General features: G+C 32.7%; 1 protein-coding gene across 5 annotated transcripts in view; it reads right to left on the bottom strand.

The window, feature by feature from the left end:
- The window catches only part of CNKSR2 (connector enhancer of kinase suppressor of Ras 2), a 277,648-nt gene that overhangs the window by 201,068 nt on the left and 57,516 nt on the right, over window positions 1–19,064 (bottom strand). For all 5 annotated transcript variants that reach the window (XM_030807378.1, XM_030807379.1, XM_030807380.1 and 2 more), the window contains exon 4: window positions 12,644–12,731. In XM_030807378.1, coding sequence (XP_030663238.1) covers window positions 12,644–12,731 — 88 coding nt within the window. The remainder of the gene's footprint in view (window positions 1–12,643; window positions 12,732–19,064) is intronic.

Below are 19,064 nucleotides of genomic sequence, written 5' to 3'. Positions count from 1 at the left end.
ATGTGTAAATTGAGGTTGGAAGGATGAGAGGAACTAAAGTTGGAAGAATTGTACTGGGCAAAACAAATATGTGGAAAGGCTTTGGATATGGTTTGGACTTGTGTCCCCACCCAAATCTCATGTCAAATTGCAACCCCCAATGTTGGAAGAGGCGCCTGGTGGGATGTGATTAAATCATGGAGGTGTGTTTCCCCCTTGCTGTTCTTGTGACCGTGAGTTCTCACGAGATCTGGTTGTTGAAAGATATGCAGTACCTCCCCCTTGCTCTCTCTTTGTCCTTCTCTGGCCATGTAAGATGTGCCTGCTTCCCTTTCACCTTCTGCCATGATTGTAAGTTTCCTGAGGCCTCCCAGCCATGCTTCCTGTACAGCCTGCAGAACTTTGAGTCAATTACACCTCTTTTCTTTATAAATTATCCAGTCTCAGGTAGCTCTTTAAAGCTATGCAAGAATGGACTAATACAGCTTTAGAGACTGAAAATTTTAAAAACTTAAAAGGTCCTATGGCTGAGGCATACAGAGCAACAAGGGCATGAGATATGAAAGAGAAATATGGAGAGATGAACTGAAGAGGGAAAACTTTGGAAATCTAATAATGTGTTGCCTTGAAAGTCAGTTAAATAATATGAGTTTTATCCTGAGGCTAACGAGCAAGCCACTAAGGAGTTTCAAGCAGGGTCTGATATGACTACTATATCAAACTTCTGAACCACTTTAATTATCCTATCATAATCCCACATCCTTCTGTTTAAACTCCATGATGTTTCATTGTTGACTAAAATTGAGAAGTAAAATATATTGTTTCTGCATATATGTATAGCAAAGTATATAAATATCAACTAAAAGGATACATGCCAATGCTCATGCATGCCTCTGAGGAAGGGGCCTGAGCAGAAATACAAACAACTTTATAAAAAAGTTCTGATGCAAATATGACCAAATCTTAATATTTATCAATTTGAAGTGTTGGTCCATGTGTGCTTGTTGCATTATTCTCCATTTCTTTCTGTCATTTAATTTTTTCCAAATTATAAAATAAAAGAGAAAGATATTATTACTCATATTTTCCAGGATAGTATATAGAGATAGCTCTGGAGGAGTGTGGCCTGAGAACCACTATGGGTAATTCAAAAAGGGCAAAAGAAACCATATATTGCACAAACTGACTTTGGTAACACTGGTTGTCTCCTGCTGACTAGTGGTTACACATCATTAATTAAAAATTAGGGAAATTATTATTATTACAGAAATGTAGTTCAAAAGCCTTAAATTTTTTAACACATGGGGTCTGTAAAATAAAATAAAATAAAATAAAAAATAAAATAAGTCATGCTTGTAAAATGGCTGAGAACTACTTTGTTCTTCTGTCAGTAAACATGGCCAATTCTTCCACATCTTGCATAATATTCCTCTACAAAATTCTATTCCAGTTCTCTCCCACAAGGTCATCTAAAGTTAGCTCCAACTACTGTAGTCTTTCACTTCACAATGAAAAACTAATGCCCCAATAATTGAATGAGTGTGTAAAATAATTTTTTAGCATATAGAGACGTGAAGGTACAGGCAAAAGAAAGGCTAATTGTTTTTTCAGCATTCATATGGGTCTTTAACAAATCAAAAAAATCAAAATTTCAAGACTGAAGTAAAAATGTCAAGGTTATCAACGATTAGAAAATTCATTCAGAGTGGGCCAGGCATGGTGGCTCATGCCTGTAATCCCACTACTCTGGGAGGCCTAGGCAGGCAGATCATGAGGTCAGGAGTTTGAGACCAGCCTGGTCAACATGGTGAAACTCCATCTCTACTAAAAATACAAAAAAAATTAGCCGAGCATGGTGGCACACCCCGTAATCCCAGCTACTTGGGAGGCTGAGGCAGAATTGCTTGAACCTGGGAGGTGAAGGTTGCAGTGAGCCGAGATTGCGCCACTGCACTCCAGCCTGGGTGACAGAGTGAGACTCCATCTTGGGGAAAATAAATAAATAAATGAATGAATTAATTCATTCATTAGATTGAGACTGTAATCCCTGTAACTTTAATAGCTGTCTTGTAACTTTAATAGCTGTGTTTTGACAGCCTGACGAGGCGGTGAGTTAATTCTCATTATGAACTAAGTTTGTTTATTTTGCATGTCTTGAGACAAGGCCTAAATGGTTTTGAATGGTCTACCAGATAAGTCTACTAGCTTTACATATTTTAAGTTTTCATCAGTTATTTGCTAGTCTTAGTCTTTCCCATTAGATTGTTAATATTTTCAAAGAAGGAACCCTATATTCAACTTCAATGTCTCTTTACTTTCTCAAGGTTCTCTGTACACTCTATAAATATAATCTGAATTTATCTGTTATCAATATTTTATTGCATTGATTCTCTATTTTCACTTTCCATAATAAATATTACACATTGGTTTTACATGAGTATAAAAATGCAACTCATAAAGCCATATTGTTGAAAATAAAATTTCTAATTGCAAAGCTAGTACGGTACACTTAGTTTCTTCACACTTCTATTTTATACAAAAATAGACTGAGTTTCACAGTTTTTAAAACATCTTATATGTGAGTTTGGTTTTAAACTTCAATCTGCATGATCTCAGAAGATATATTTAACAAAAATAGTTGAGCCTTTACTGCAAGATTTGTATTATAGAAAAGATATCAAGAACTTTATAGTCATAGAATGAGGCTAACATTTCTTTGTAATAGAAAGTCTCTCTAGCTTCCAGATATTCAAGTTGCTTATGGTAATGACCATCTACGATATCCCAAGGAAAGGAAACTCTATAGGGACTAAGCAATGGGAGGCATTTTTTCCCTTGTAATAAACTCAAATAAAGGGTGCAAAGCAAAACTAAAATCAAATACTATCATAAAAAAATATAAATTCAACATTAATTCTTTAATTCAAGATTATTCACTTGGCTGTCAGAAAATAGAGATGGTATGGTATATAATTTCTACTATTAGTTTAAAAAATTCCTCAGGCCCTATACATTTGTCTCTTTTATCTATTTAGATTGCATTTTCTTGTAAAAAATGGAATCATTTCTTTTCAGTAATTGTGTGCAGTATTTGAAAAAGCGCCAGTTATGTCCGGGTATGCAAAAAATAGTTTTAGATCATTGATGATGACAAGATATAAAAATCATAATAAATACTAAATTGTCCAAGTAATAGTACTATCTTAAATCTAGGCTTAATTTGGTACACCTTGAAAAGAGATATTCCATAGAATCCATATCCATTTAAGTTTCCTAGTACTAACGCTGAGTACTGAGTGATTATTAACCAGAATTTTGTGCTTGGACAAAATCTAACAGGTCATTTATTGCCCCCCACCCAAACCTACCAGTCATATTCCAGCAGATTATACTTAAAATACCGAGTGATCCTCTTTCTCTGACACACACACACACACACACACACACAGTACAAACACACTTCAGTATTGAGGAGAGAGAGGTTACATTCAAATAAAAAATATTGTTGTCCTCAAAATTCTAGTATAATGCTATACTGGAATTCTTTATAGATTGATTGCTGTGGCAGACTGTATTATGATTTCCAAACATATACCTGCCATTTTTTAAAGGGAAAAGTAAACTTCCTTGAGCCATTGAAGTCAGTCATGGCTATATGACTTGTTTTGACCAATGAATTGTGAGTAGATGTGTTAGGTAGGTCTCATTTTCATGCAGAAGCTTTAAGAGCCAGTGCATGGTTCACCATGTTCTCTTTTTCCTCTGCCATGATGACCAGCAATGTTCTAGAAGAGACTACTCTATCAGCCTGGGCTTTGAAGTGAATAGGACACAGAGTAAAGCTATAGCAACCCAGGATGCACATGGAGCATGGGCATTTGATATGAGCATTATTAAAAGCCACTAATATTTTCAGGTTGTTTGTCACTGCAGTATAATCTAGTTTTCCTTGACTGATACAACTCTGCACCAATAGAAGGGAAACATAAGACAGACGTGCATATGAAGACCTAACCAATGCAGATTTTAATGCAATAACCATTTCATTAATTTTCCAGGCTGTATCTCTTCATATCATGGGTTATTAATTTTTTTTAGTGGTGCTATGTCAAGCCTCACATATTGTTACCCATAATCAACCTCAGGTTACATTCTGCTACCTTCTTGCAAATCTAGTCTTTTCCAATCTGTTTTTTTTTTTTTTTTTTTTTTTGAGACAGAGTCTCACTCTGTTGCCCAGGCTGGAGTGCAGTGGTGTGATCTCAGCTCACTGCAACCTCCGCCTCCTGGGTTCAAGTGATTCTCCTACCTCAGTGTACCGAGTAGCTGAGATTACAGGCATGCACCACCACGCCTGGCTAATTTTTGTAATTTTAGTAGAGACAGGGTTTCACCATGTTGGCCAGGCTGATCTTGACTCCTGACCTCAGGTGATCTGCCCGCCCTGGCCTCCCAAAGTGCTGGGATTACAGGCATGAGCCATCGCGCCTGGCTCAATCTGGTTTTAACAGATAAATTTTGACTTATTTTATAAGTTTGATTTGTGCTCACTTGTCCTAATTACTTGATTCTGACCAGTTCTTCAACCTGCCGCTGTCATTTACAATTTCAATCCATTATTTTACTTGTGTTAGGGCCTAATTTTATTTGAATTACCTATCTGATGTTGGTGGTCATTCTGACCCAACCTAAGCAGACTGGGATGTTAAAAACTACTTCAGCAGAAGCAAAATGCCTTAATAAATCAGTGCCTATAACTATTAGGTTGGTGCAAAAGTATTCGTGTTTTTTGCTGTTAAAAGTAATATTAATATTATGACATATGACAAAAATGGTAATTCAGAGAGTAGGAAGATAATGAAAGTACAAGACATAATAAGCATTAAAAGTAATGGCAAAAACTATGATTACTTTTGCACCAACCTAATAGTAACTATAATTTATTTGGTTTGCTGCTTTCATCTTATGTAGGTATGAAAATCTATGTCATGTAATTCATGTATGGTACAATATGATATAATAAATGCTTAAAACATTACTAACGATTATTATTGCTTCTTGTTTTACTAACCTTAGAGCCTTCCCCTGTCTACTACCACCACATCAGTTTCTAGCACTGGTTCTCTCTTTCTTATTACAAGTGTGCAAAAACCACTTTTTAATTAATAACTTATATTTGATGTTTCAAAGAACAAGCCTAATCATTTTGGATATGTATTTACTACAGAGGGACTATAACCCACTAATAACTACAGTTATAAATTGAAAACTAACCAGACTCCTTTATAAATGTATAGGCTCTGGGCTGTTATCACCTATAAATAATTGAACCTCCTGATCCACACTTCTCAATCATTCAGTCTGTGGTAAAGTCTAAAGAATCTGCATTTTCAGTATGCCTCCTTAGATGAATCATGGTCCATGGAAACACTGTTCTTAATTACGTGCATTTTTCCCACCCATATTTGTCTCCCTCTAAAGAATGAGTATAGCATAATTGCTATCAACTTTGGCTTCATATTTGAACCGCTTGAGGCATCACTTCAAAAATACTGATGCCAAACCCCACCAAAAAGAATCTAATTTAACGGGTCCTAGATGGGGTTCAGGCATCAGTGCTTTGAAACAGCTCTTTACTTGATTCTAAGCTACTAAAGTTTCTAAATTCCTGTGATCATTTTTGGTGAACTTTTAAGGGAAAAACAATTATATCATTCTTTCAACAAACACTTATTTGCCAGGCACTGGAGACACAAAAGTGCATGGGGACTACTCCTGCTTCCAAGTCTGTCACAGCAAATCTTTTCTTAAATGAACTATTACTGTTGGCTTGGTTCTTTAAAAAGAATAGTCATAGTATATCACAAATGGTAGCATATCAGGGGCTCTCCTCTGAAGTTTATTTTATCACTCATGAGGGTCAAAAATAGCCTAAGCCACCTTTCTACATCTGTATCCCTATATGTAGTATAGGAATAAAGGTAAAAGTTACCTCTTCTTAGGGTCTTTGTGAGAAAACTATAAAAGCCTCTTCAAAGGTGAACTGCATAATGGGACTCAAATACAGTAATTCAGAGAGTAGAAAGATAAAGTACAAGACATAATAAGCAATAAAATTTTGAGAACATGATATTCACAACTGTAATGATGAGCATGTGCAAACTGTATAGCCTAGTAATTACACTCCTAGTAATTACACTTAAATGTAGGTATATACCCAAATGTCCATGATCAGAACAATGGATAATCATATTGGGGTATGCACATAATGCACAGAATTCAGTATTACATGCAGTGAAAATGAATGAACTACAGCTACAGAGGAAAACATGCATGAATTCAGAAATACATACATTGAAAAAAGTAAGAAACAGAGTGACAGCATTGTTACAAGCTCAAAGGCAAGCATAATCAAATGATACATTTAGAGAAGTATACGAAACTATTTCAAGAAAAAATAAAACGATAAACACCTTGAGGAGGCAAGCTGATGAAATGGGGGAGGAGCTCAAAAGTAACTGAAACAATATTGGTAATGCTGTAGTTATTTAATTAGAGGGCAGATTGATGAGTATTTATTATTATTCTTCATAACATACATATATGCACTCTTTTGCATGTATGTACGTTTCATAAATTTCAAAATGTAATACAGTGAAAAAAGAAGATGTCTGAGAAATAGGATTTACCATTTGCTATCTAAAACGAATTGATGAGTTTAGTACACCCTCATCTATTCTCCTTCTGATATTATTGATGGTGATAATATCTTTAAAAGTGCATTGACAGGGTGACTCTGATAACATGCAATATAGTTTTGGTTTATAAAAGAATAAACCTATGAAAACAATCTATTCAGCATCCATATTAATATGATACACCGTAAGTCTTTAAGTTTTTGCTCACAAGCCAGGCCAGTATCAGAAAGCTGCAGGAATAATAAATTATTATGCCCCACTCTTCTAGAGTCCTTTGCTAAGTATTAGTATGCAATGATGTCATCACTCTTATCTCTTCATTCTGAGCCTTCAGAAATATGCAGCTGCCAAAAATTAGGTGTTTAATATCATGAATGAGAATTTCTTGTATGTGTATTTATATCTATTTTGATAATATTCTCATACACACACCTTTGAGAAGATACAGGTGCACATATATAACATATCTTCGGTTTTGAAAACTATATATTTTTAGTTTTTACATTTTTTTTTTCAGAAAAAAAGTCTTCAAGTTATCTGGGTATTATTTCTGATAGTTTTATATCTTACTTCTGACTTACTATATTGGCATTATACAGAAAATTTGAAAAGATATTGCTTCTTTATAATTAAAGTAAAAGGCTGAAGAAAAATTAAAAGATAAAGTACAATTGAACTGAATTAAAAGTATTATTTGTTTAAACAGAAAGGACATGAAAAAATACTGTTGGTATGAATGTAAATTTGTAGAGCCATTATGGAAAATAGAATGTATATTTCACAAAAATAGAACTATCATATGATCCAGCAATCCCACTACTAGGTATTTATCCAATGGAAAGGAAATCGGTATGTCCAAGAGATATCAGCATCTCTATGTTTATTACAGCACTATTCATAACAGCCAAGATAAGGAATCCACCTAAATGTTAGTCAACACATGAATGGATGAAGAAAACGTGGTATATGTACACAATGGAATATTATTCAGCCATAAAAAGAATTAAATCCTATAATTCACAGCAACATGGATAAGTCTAAAGGATATTATGTTAAGTGAAATAAGTCAGGCACAGAAAGATAAATATTACATATTTTCACTCATGCGAAAGCTAAAAAATTTGAGCTCATAGAAGTAGAGAGTAGATTGTGGTTATTAGAGATTGGGAAGGGTAGGAGAGCGGAGGGCATAGGGAGAGATTAGTTAATAGATACGAAATTACAGCTAGACGGGAGGAAAAAATTCTAGTGTTCTATAGCACTGTAGAATGAATATAGTTACCAATAATTTATTGTATATTTTCAAAAAGCTGGAACAGAAGATTTTGAATGTTCCCACCCTAAAGAAGTGAAAAATATTTGAGATGATGGATATGCTAACTACCCTGATTTGATCATTACAGATTGCATACATGTACTGAAATATGACTCTGTACTCCATAAACATATACAATTATGTGTCAAGTAAAAATAAAAGAAAAAAGTGAAAAAACGGAATCACCTTTTAAATTGCCTTGAGTATGCTAATATAATCCATATTGTTTTAAAAATGCATATAAAGCTTGTCCTGTTTTTTGATCTGAAATGTCCCAGTTTCAATCTCAAGAGCCCCAATATAATTTTCAGGTCACCTAGAATGTCTGATTCAGGAAGGTTTAAACACTAACTCTGAGTAAATAGTAACAGTAGTATTTAAAGTTGTGTTTTAAACATCTGTGAGACCATTCTGGACAGGCTTTTCATATGCTTTCAACACTTACCATATGAACGACAGAATATGTACCTTGCCTACTCCAGCATAATTTATATCCCCATTTTACATCATTATGTGTATTTACTACTTGAACTTGAATGTGTGAATAGAGATGATACATTCCTGGGTAATCAAAATTAATTTCTGTATTACATTTGAACATGAATGTTTCAACATATCTTGCAGAAAATGAAGCACAGTAATGAATTTGCATTAAAATCTAAAGAACATTCTGAATTATACTAAAATCCTTTTCTTTAAAAAAAAATCACTCATTTTAGAAATGAGATCTTTCTTCATTGCCACTCAATACCAAAAGTAAGCAGAGCATCACTCCTTGAAATTTTCTGTGGAGCAAGAAACTAGCTGAGTTTAGCATTTCCAAAGGCTCTTTCGCTACACAAAATAACTCGAGTGGCCATTTATTAAGCTCCCACTATATGCCAGATGGTGGGCTAAATCAGTTTCTAATCTTCACAACAGCCCAACAATAATCTAAAAATGGTAGGGATCCACTTTTACAGAAAAAGAAAAACAATATCAGAGATATGAAGTAATTTTTCCAAGTTTATACTGTTTGTTGAAAAGCAAAGCCAGGATGATGAACTTGGATCTACTTCATGTCAAAGCCCACTGCATTATTTTGCCATAAATTGTGAAAGTAAATGATATGAAATGTCAACTAAGAAGGTAAATGAAGTACTATTCATATGCATGAATGTAATTAAGTAAAATATAATATCTATAATCAATATAATTACAGGCTAAATTTCCTTGAACAAATCTTTAATGAAACTAAAAATTACTTCTGGGCTATTCATTTTAACAAAATTTTGAACTCTAAGCATTTAAAACACAAATTCCAATTCAATAAGTCCTAAAAACTCTTATCTTCTCAAGTATTTACATTGAGCAATTAACAACTTAAGATAAAACAGATAAAATGGTTATATTACATTTGAGCAGGAATACATTTAAAAAGGGCTATGTACTCAATATGCTCATCTATATCTTTATTTTAAGATGCATTTAGAGGATGTTTCATAAATTATTTACTTTTATTTTCTGTATTTAAAATAATATAAAGGTAACACAAGTGAACAGAAAGCACATACACATAATTTAAAAGAGGCTGTCCATCAAAAATAAACATTTTTAATATTGATCTTTAAAGAATATTTGTCCATTTACTTGAATAAAGGTTTAGAAAATAAAATACATCTGACAGTTAAATATGGAACAAAGTAAAACAAAAGAACTGTCAGAAAGTCAGAATAACAACTTAAGACATTTATTACAGGAAAGACCAAAGCAACAGCACTAATTGTTTCTGCGTAATTAGGATTGGATTATTGTAAATATCCTTCCTTATAGTTTTCTGTAAAATGTTTTTAACACTATTCAGACAACCAGTGATAACCAAGAACATGTAAAATGGATCTAAGAAGGTTAGAAATGAACAGACCCATAAGCAAGCAGAGATTTTTAATAAATACAGTTTAGAGAGGACCAGTTCAGGTAAAAAGCATATCGTCAAAACTTGAGTTTTAAGAGGAATTTTTCACTCTGTATTTAACATTTCAAAATCTGATTTAAAATGTTCTTCAACAGGTTTGAATTTTTCCCTCAGCACCTAATTCAGATTTCATTGTAAATGCAGCTCATGTAAACTAACACCAAATGGAGAAAAAAATCTCTGACATTTATTTTTCAAAACAAAGTTCCTATTTTACTTCCTTTTATCAAGTCTCTTTATTCCTTACCCATTTTTGTAAATAATATTATTTTCATCTTTGTTCTTCACTTTACACTCATTGGCTATTTTTATTTTATTTTACTTTTTTAACTTTTATTTTAGGTTCAGGGGTACACGTGCAGGTTTGTTATATAAGTAAATTGGGTATCATGGAGTTTGCTGTACAGATTTTATCACATACGTAATGAGCATAGTACCCGAAAGGTAGTTTTTCGATCCTCACCCTCCTCCCACCCTTCACCCTCGAGTAGGCACCAGTACCTGTTGCTCCCTTGTGTCCATGTGTACTCAATGTTTGTTCCCACTTATAAGTGAGAAGATATGGTATTTGGTTTTCTGTTCCTGTGTTAAGTTTGCTTAGGATAATGGCCTCCAGCTCCATCCGTGTTGCTGCAAATGACATGACCTCATTCTTTTTTATGGCTGCACGGTATTCCATGGTGTATACATACATTTTCTTAATCTAGTCTACTACTGATGGGCATTTAGGTTGATTCTAAGTCTTAACTATTTTTAAATAAATCTCATTTGGTTCTTACAAAAACTTTGAGGTAGAGGTGATTATTTCTGTTTACAGATGGTGAAAGCAATGACATGGTTTGTCCAATGTGGAATCATCATGAAAAAACAGGGCTGAGTCTCAAATCTTCCAAGATTATGACCTTGCCCCATGTATTTTAAGCTTCACCAAAGTTTCACCTTGCAAACCAACACTTTTGTGCTTGTTTCTTAACTAGTGACAATCTAATTCATCATTTTTGTGTTTGAAGTGGAGAACATAAAAATGGTACAGTAGAATAATTTTAGGTTAAGCTGATATCCATTAAGGAAGGCATCATGGCAATTATTTCAATGCTGACAAGTAGTGTGTGGGTACCTGTCTCATTGTTCTGATTCAGTTGCTGACAGTGTTCTAAATGAAGCTTCAGTTCTTTGTGAGAATTATATTTAAGATTTTAAAACCAGTTTCTTTTTTTTTTTTTCAGAAGTGTCATTATAACCAATCTTATGTGACGAGGAAAGTGTTGGGGAGGGGGGCGGAAATCTCTTTAAAAGGCTTCAAATACAATGATCCAAACCCATCACAACTGGGAATAAGTAAAATAAATATAGTAGATTAAATAAATTCCTGCAAATGGAGGTTTTCAAAAGAAACTGACATTAACTTTCTCCTCTAATTTTAGTATTATTTTAAATGTAAGTGGCCAATATCAAGAAGCACTTTCCTTTTACTTCATAGTAGCACCACTTTGTGTTAGGAAGGGGAAAAAAGCCATTTGTGACAGTTTATTTTTAGATATTGATTATCTCATCTTGCTGCAAAGGGAATAAAAATAATTAAAGCTGAATGAAAAATAATTTGAAGCATAGCATATTTCAAAGCATAATCATCATCATAACTGTTCAGAAGAGATTTCTTGAAAGCCTGGTAATAAATGCATGCCCTAGATTTTTTTAAAAGTCTACACCTTGCTTATTCAAATTGGCCTCTTTTACTGGCAGCTTAAGTTTAATTCCTGTCTTCAGATACTTCATACAATTCCAATCGAATGCAGTGATTAGCATGTATATAATGGCTGAATTAGATGATTAGATGAACATTAACTGTTTGTAAGTGATGTAATTTATTTTAAAGTATAATTTAAGTATTTGTCTAAGCTGTGTTCCTTTGGCAAACTTAAAGAGGTATTTCTTCAATGTACTTAACATTCTTTTTTGTTTTTTGATAACTCAAATTCATTTTAGAAAATAAAAATTCATTTGGAAAATAGAGAAAAGTAGAGTCTAAACAAAATCACCCATAGTTTCACCATAAAGAAATAAACACTTAACTGTTTTATTTCATTATTTTACCTATTAATCCTTATTCTTCTTGCTACTACTGGTAGCAAGAGACCACAGAGCCCAGAAAAACTTGGTACTGAACAGAGATATCATCACATAACAGTAGAAAAAGAACAGATTATTTAAGATATAATTTACAAGCACTAATACTTCATGCCTATAATTACATTTCCTCTAAAAGATATGTTTGGATATGGGATATGTTCCAGTCAATTCACTCAAGTCTCTTCCATTTCTCCTTGCCTTATACCGGACTTAATTCAAACATTTATATTAGCTGCTGGACCCTGAAGGCATCTGGTTGGGGATCCCTGGCTTAGATATATTCGAAGTGGAAAATCAGTTCGGGTAATTAGATCACTGTTAAAACCTATTAGGCACATTTGTTTGTATGTGTACAGGTCAGGTTCCTTTTATATCTTCTGGTAAGTTAACTGAGCTATATACATAGTTTCCCAATAAATAATTACACATTTCATTTCTTTAGAATGGTTTGTCTTTGAGAAACTTCTAAACCAGTATGTTGCAAACTCTTGGTACACAGGATACTTCTCATTGTTGGAATATGAAGTTGCTAATAAATTAACAGAAGGAAAGTTTGTCAGCTAATACCTGTTGCACAATTGTTGTTAACTCCAGGCAGAGTTGTATGACATTATTTCTTGTAACTGAATAGTCTGTCACAGCAGCAAATGGTGACCTATAAAGGGAAAAGGAAAATTGTGATTACTAGTAACAGCTTTTGAAAAGTCCCAAAATATAGTAGCCTAAAATGAGTTTTTCAATAATATGAAATAAATTGTTCTGAAATTTCCATATTGATAAAAATATTCAGGACTTATTTTAAGGAAAGATTTGAAATAAATGATTGGAAGAAAATTAAATTCAGGAAATATAATGTTTGCTTTCTAACAAATTTCTCTCTTTTTAAAGTTCTTAATTATTTAAGTTCTTTGGTTCTTACAAAGTATCTTAACTACATCTAAAACAAAAAAGGAATACTTTAGGCAAAGATAATATGTTAGTTTATTTTCAAAAGAACCTAAGATTCTGAGTACCGTATCTACTTAGAATATTCACAATTAAGAGCTAGTAATAACAACTGCTAAGGTTTACTGAGGGCTCACTATGTGCCAGTTACTATTCTAAATGCTTTACATGTATTAGGTAATTTAATCTTCACAACCATTATGAGATAGGCATTATTATTATTCTCATTTTACAGATGAGAAACATAAGGTAGAGAAAGATTAAGTGACTTATCTAAGGTCACACAACTAGTAAGTGGTGGACCTGTATACCGATGTATCTTCAAGTGTTTGAAGCAACTCATTTAGTCATGTGTATAATTCTTTTTACACATGGTTAGATTTAGTTTGGTAATATTTTGTTGAGGGTTTTAATATCTAAGCTACTGAGAAATATTGGTCTGTAGTTGTTGTTTTTTTTTTGGGGGGGGTTGTTATATCAGGATAATGATTGCCTCAAAAAATGATACAGGAAAAGTTCCTGCCTTTATTTTCTGGAAGAGATGGTGTAGAAATGGTGTTTCTTCTTCAAATATATAAAATTCACCAATGAAATCATTTGAGCCTGCAGACTTTTTCCACACCTTGAGGCGTTTCTAGGTAATATTCACTTTCTTCAATAGTTACAGGATTATTGAGAGTATCTATTTCATTTTGGGTTATGTTTTAGTACTATTTCTCAAGGAATTGGACCACTTCATCTGAGCTGCCAAATTTATGTGTGAAGTTATCTGTAATATTCGTTCATTAACCTTTACATTTTCATTGACTTCTCTATTGTTTTTCAATTTTGCTAATTTCTGCTCTTATCATTAAGAGGATCTTATTGCTCTGTATTTATTTTGTTCTTATTTTTCTATTTTCTTGAGATGGGAACTTAAATGATTGATTTGAGATCTTTTCTGATATAAAGCATTCAGTGCTTCTGATATATTTACTATATATATTTCTGATATATTTTGAATATATATATTTCTGATATATATAAGCATTCAGTGCTATACACTTCCTTTTCAGCACTGCTTTAGCTGTGTGCCACAAATTATGATTTGGTCTTTTTTCATTCTGTTCAATGTATTACTTTTTATATTCCATGAGACTTGACCATTGGATTACTTATAAGTGTGCTGTATGAGTTACTAGTTTCATTTTATTATCTGATTTCAATTCTTTTAAACTTGTTGAATTTTGTTTTATGATACAGATATGGTCTATCTTGGTGAATGTTCAATGGGTACTTGAAAAGAATTTTTATTCTCCTGTTGTTGGATGAAGTGCTCTAAAAATGTCAATTACATCCTGTTGTTAGGTGGTGGTGCTCAGCTCTTCTAATCTTACTGACTTTCTGTTTAATTTTATCTATTCTTGAGAAAGAGGAAATGGAGTCTACAACTGTGGATTTGTCTATTTCCTCTTTCATTCTGTCAGTTTTTGCTTCATGCACTTTAAAGCTCTGTTGTTTGATATACACATTCTACCAGTGATTTCTGTTTCTTCTTTTTTGATTTACCTACTTATATGCTCATCTGTTACGTTTTGGTAGGCTTTGTTTTTTATCAATGTGAATATTCACAGATGTTCATATATGAATATTACACATTACACATTAACCCTCTGCTTTTCATATGTTTGTTGCAAATATTTTTCCCACTTTGTCATCTGTCTTATACTTTATTTTTTCTTTTTTATGTAGTCAACATTACATTCCTTTGTATTTTATTGCATTTTAAAAATACTTAGAAAGTCTTTCCACATCTAGACATCATTTTTGCCTATATTTTTTCTACTTTTCTTGTAAATTTATATTTTCTTCTCAGATATCTGATATATCTAAAATTTATTTTAGTGAAGAAAAATAGATAGTGCTCTATCATTATTTATTTTCCAAAGGCTTAACCAAGTGCCACACTACAATTTATTAAATGGCTCTTTCTTTTTCTAGTGGTTTTAACATATTGTTTTCTAAATGATTCTATATACGGCCATGTGCTGCATAAAATGACGTTTTGGTCAACAACAGACCACATATACCACAGTGGTCTCATAAGATTATAGTACTGTATTCTTACTGTGCCTTTTCTGGGTTTAGATATGGAACAAATACTTACCATTGTGTTACAATTGCCTATAGTATTCAGTACAGTCACATGCTGTACAGGTTTGTAGCCTAGGAGCAACAGGCTATACCATATAGTTTAGGTGTGTAGTAGGCTGTATCATCTAGGTTATGTAAGCACACTCTATGATGTTTGCGCAACAACAAAATTGCCAATCCTTATCATTAGCAATGCGTGACTATACCACAGTGTATTATAGGCTCTCTTTCATGAACTTATCTATTCCTACTCCAAAACCCAGTATATTTTTTCAAGATAATTTACTTAAATAAAAGGAGACATAAGAATTTAAAAAACTGAATTAGAAAAAAATGTGATTAATCAAAATTGTCAGTTAAAAAAAATTAACCTCTTTAGTTGTAAGCAGAAACCAACTTTTAAAAATCCATCCTGATGGAAGTTTTCTAACACTGGATTGTAAGGTGATTGTATAGGTGTTATCGAAATTTACTAAAACCTATCAAACTGTATACTTAAAATAGGTTAATTTATAGAATATAAATTAGGGCTCAATAAAAATAGTTTTTAATGAAAAACATAAGCATTTCTAGGATAATATCATTAATTTAAAAAAATTACTTTGGGAGGCCGAGGCAGGTGGATCACGAGGTCAGGAGTTCAAGACCAGCCTGGCCAAGATGTTGAAACCCCCGTCTCTTCTAAAAATACAAAAATTAGCTGGGCATGGTGACGGGTGTCTGTAATCCCAGCTACTCAGGAGACTGAGGCAGGAAAATCCCTTGAACCTGGGCGGCAGAGGTTGCAGTGAGCCGAGATCATGCCACTGCACTCCAGGCTGGGCGACAGAGTGAGACTCTGTCTCAAAAAAAAAAAAAAAATTACGTAGAGACCATTTTTGCTGCATTGAAGCATGAAAACTGGCATTTTAAGAATTCAAAAATGCTTCTGGCATGATTAGAAAAGAGTTTCGATTCTTAGGTTTGAAAAGGTCAGAGCCTGTTTATAAAATCTTAAAATTTCATTAAGAAGTGATGAGGTGATGCACAGCATGTTTGTCTTGTTTTGTTTTGTTTTACCATAACTACTTAAAAGGATCTCACTTGATTTTCAAATATAGAAAAGAAAAAATCTATTTGATCACTAAATGTCTATAGCAAACTGAATTCCAAGGGCATGTTTTCCGCTTTCCTGACCATTCATATTTTAAGTAGGACAAGCTTCTCACTCAAGATTAAATTTCAAGAAAAAATGAAAAGAAAAATCTAAACACATACCAAGGAAAATAGATTTTATTTTGTAGTGATATAGAATTACCCAAAAGTTTTTGTCTTAAAGGCAAATCATATACAACTGTACTAACAGCCATTCTTAGCCAGCAGATTTTAAGGTTTGGTATGATTATTTGGGCTGTATCTACATATAAATAAGGGTAAAAGGTCAGGTGGGGCTCCAATCTTTGTGGTTTACCAAAGATTATCACTCAGTCATGACTTAATGATCATCTATAAGAGTAAAAACGATAGATCTCTGTAGAATAACTGAACATGATCAGCATGCATGCACATACACACACATACAAAAACAAAAACAAAAATAAAGAAACTGTTCTTAAGTCTGAAGAAACCCTCAAGTAGAGTTCAGGGTACTTACAAGAAGAACACAATAACTCTAATTAAAGGAAATTAAATTCATAGCAAGAAAGCTTTTTGATGCCAGAAAGAGAAAAAAAGATAAAATCCTTGGATCATCGATAAGTGGCTGTTACAGGAATTATCCTATTTAAATCTTAAAAATTAAGCAACTGTACTCCTTAAATCATCATATAGATAATACGATGCTTATATTTCTCTCTGGTGCAAAAGTTTATGATCCTATAAGAAATTATTCTTTGTACATTATATCTAAACAAAAGCATTACATTTATAAAAAGGTTATTAGCGATTCAGAAATCCTAAACAAATGAGAAACTAAGAAGGAAAGCTAAGACGTTAATAAGGAAAATCTGGAATGCCTTACTATTTCTCAGGTTGGCACTGCTGAAACCTTAGGGTAGTCTATGAATAATGGTAGTGCTAATGTCACTGCTCTTCCCTGGAATAATTGGTGCTAAGTGAGAAACAATGAGCAGATGAGATAAAATAAGACCAAACAATGAATCACATTATCTGGTAGCATTTGATGTGGTTTTCTTGGTCTCTGTAATATTTTTCCTGGTATAAAATTAATTTGTCCCATAGTTTCTTATCATGCAAGAAGAAATTAGTTTAACAATTTTCTTACACAAGACAACAAATTTCAGAGAAATCTTAACAAAAATTCCCTAGTACCTTAAACTCTTACGGCTTAAATATGTAAAAGGTTTTCAATGATATCAAGAGATCTCATTGATCCCATCAAAACAGGATGGCCTTAAAAAGGTATTTTATAAACTATCAGAATTGGGTATTACTGGTAAAAATGAAGGAAAAAAACTTTTACTATGAAAGGCAAAATAAACTTTGTTTAATAATAATTTTGAACATTTTTACTAACGTTACTATACAACATAACACATGTAGTGATCTGTAAACTTCTGAGTATAGATCGATTTGGCAAAGCCACAGAAAACTGCAAGAAATATGAGGTGTCAAAAACAGTAGGATGTAGGTTAAAAACAGACAAGTAAACCATGCATCGAAAATAAACAGTAAAGCTACCAACTGTGATTCGCCTCTGAGAGTATTCTTCTGGGAAAGTCTGGTGTTTCACTCAATTCAATATTTTAATTAGGAGAAAAAATGGAATTGTGTTAACCTTAGATTTTATCTTATTTAGGAAATGTAAGGAGCTGGTCTTTGAACGTGTATCTCATTTAAATGGAAGCTCCATTGAAATTGGAGTTTTTGTGAGTCATAAATATTATTTTCCTAGCACACTATTATGCCTTAAACATTTAAAGGTTTTGCAATGGTATCAAAAAATATTTCATTGATCCCTTTAAAATAGAATAATCTTGAAAGGTATTTTAGAAACAATTAGAATTAAATATTAATGTTAAAATGAGAGAAAATAGTAAACTTTTACCATAAACAGTGAAATAAACATTTTCTATAAATGAAGTTCTATATAGCAATTTCAGATACTGAGGCCCAAAACAGAAAAGTGGTAGTCTTGATTTAGCTTTTGAAGAGAAATAGCAAAATGTAAATAAAGGTTTATATGCCACATCCCTTCCTCAAAATCCTCAAGAATTAGTCAGCATTCAAAACGAGGTGTAGCATGACAAAGGAACATGAAGGAAAAAATAACAGGACTTCAATGTCAGACAAAAATAGATTCAACGTATAACTTTCATAGTAGATGAATAACTTTAGGCAAGTTATTTCACATTTCATATGTAAAATGGAGATAATGATATCTGCTTTGTGAGAATTCAATGAGCTGAGAGTATATATACGTATGTATAAAGCATCTAGTTCAGCATCTAGAATAAAATTAAAGATTTTTTTAACCTATTCTTTTTCTTTCTCCCCTTTCAAGTGACATAAAATAAAAACTGTAATAAACCCCAAACATATTGCTGTGGATACACGTTTCCTCCAAAATGTAATAAAAATTTTGTAATGCCATAAAACTTATAGCTGTTTAAAAATGAAAACAGGTGCTTATAACATCAAATTAATCCTATTTAACTGCCAAATTTTTATTCTTCAACTAAAGTATTGTATATCGAAGGAATAAACTAAAGTTAAAGATCAAATGCTTGGCAGTATTCATTTGCAGGGTTCATTTTAAATTCCCCAAATTAAAGCAAATCTGCACTGACATACTGTGTGTGTTTTTATGTGCTTTTGTAGGTGTGTATGCACATATGTGCTTTGTAGGTGATTTGGCACTTGCCAAAAGCATTTTATTACATAATGAAAGTAATACCACCATAAAAAATTG

Source organism: Nomascus leucogenys, chromosome X (genome assembly GCF_006542625.1).
Source record: "Nomascus leucogenys isolate Asia chromosome X, Asia_NLE_v1, whole genome shotgun sequence".
NCBI classification, from domain to species: Eukaryota; Metazoa; Chordata; class Mammalia; order Primates; family Hylobatidae; genus Nomascus; species Nomascus leucogenys.
Note: the sequence above shows the minus strand (reverse complement) of the source record. Positions and strands in the feature narration are given on the sequence as shown.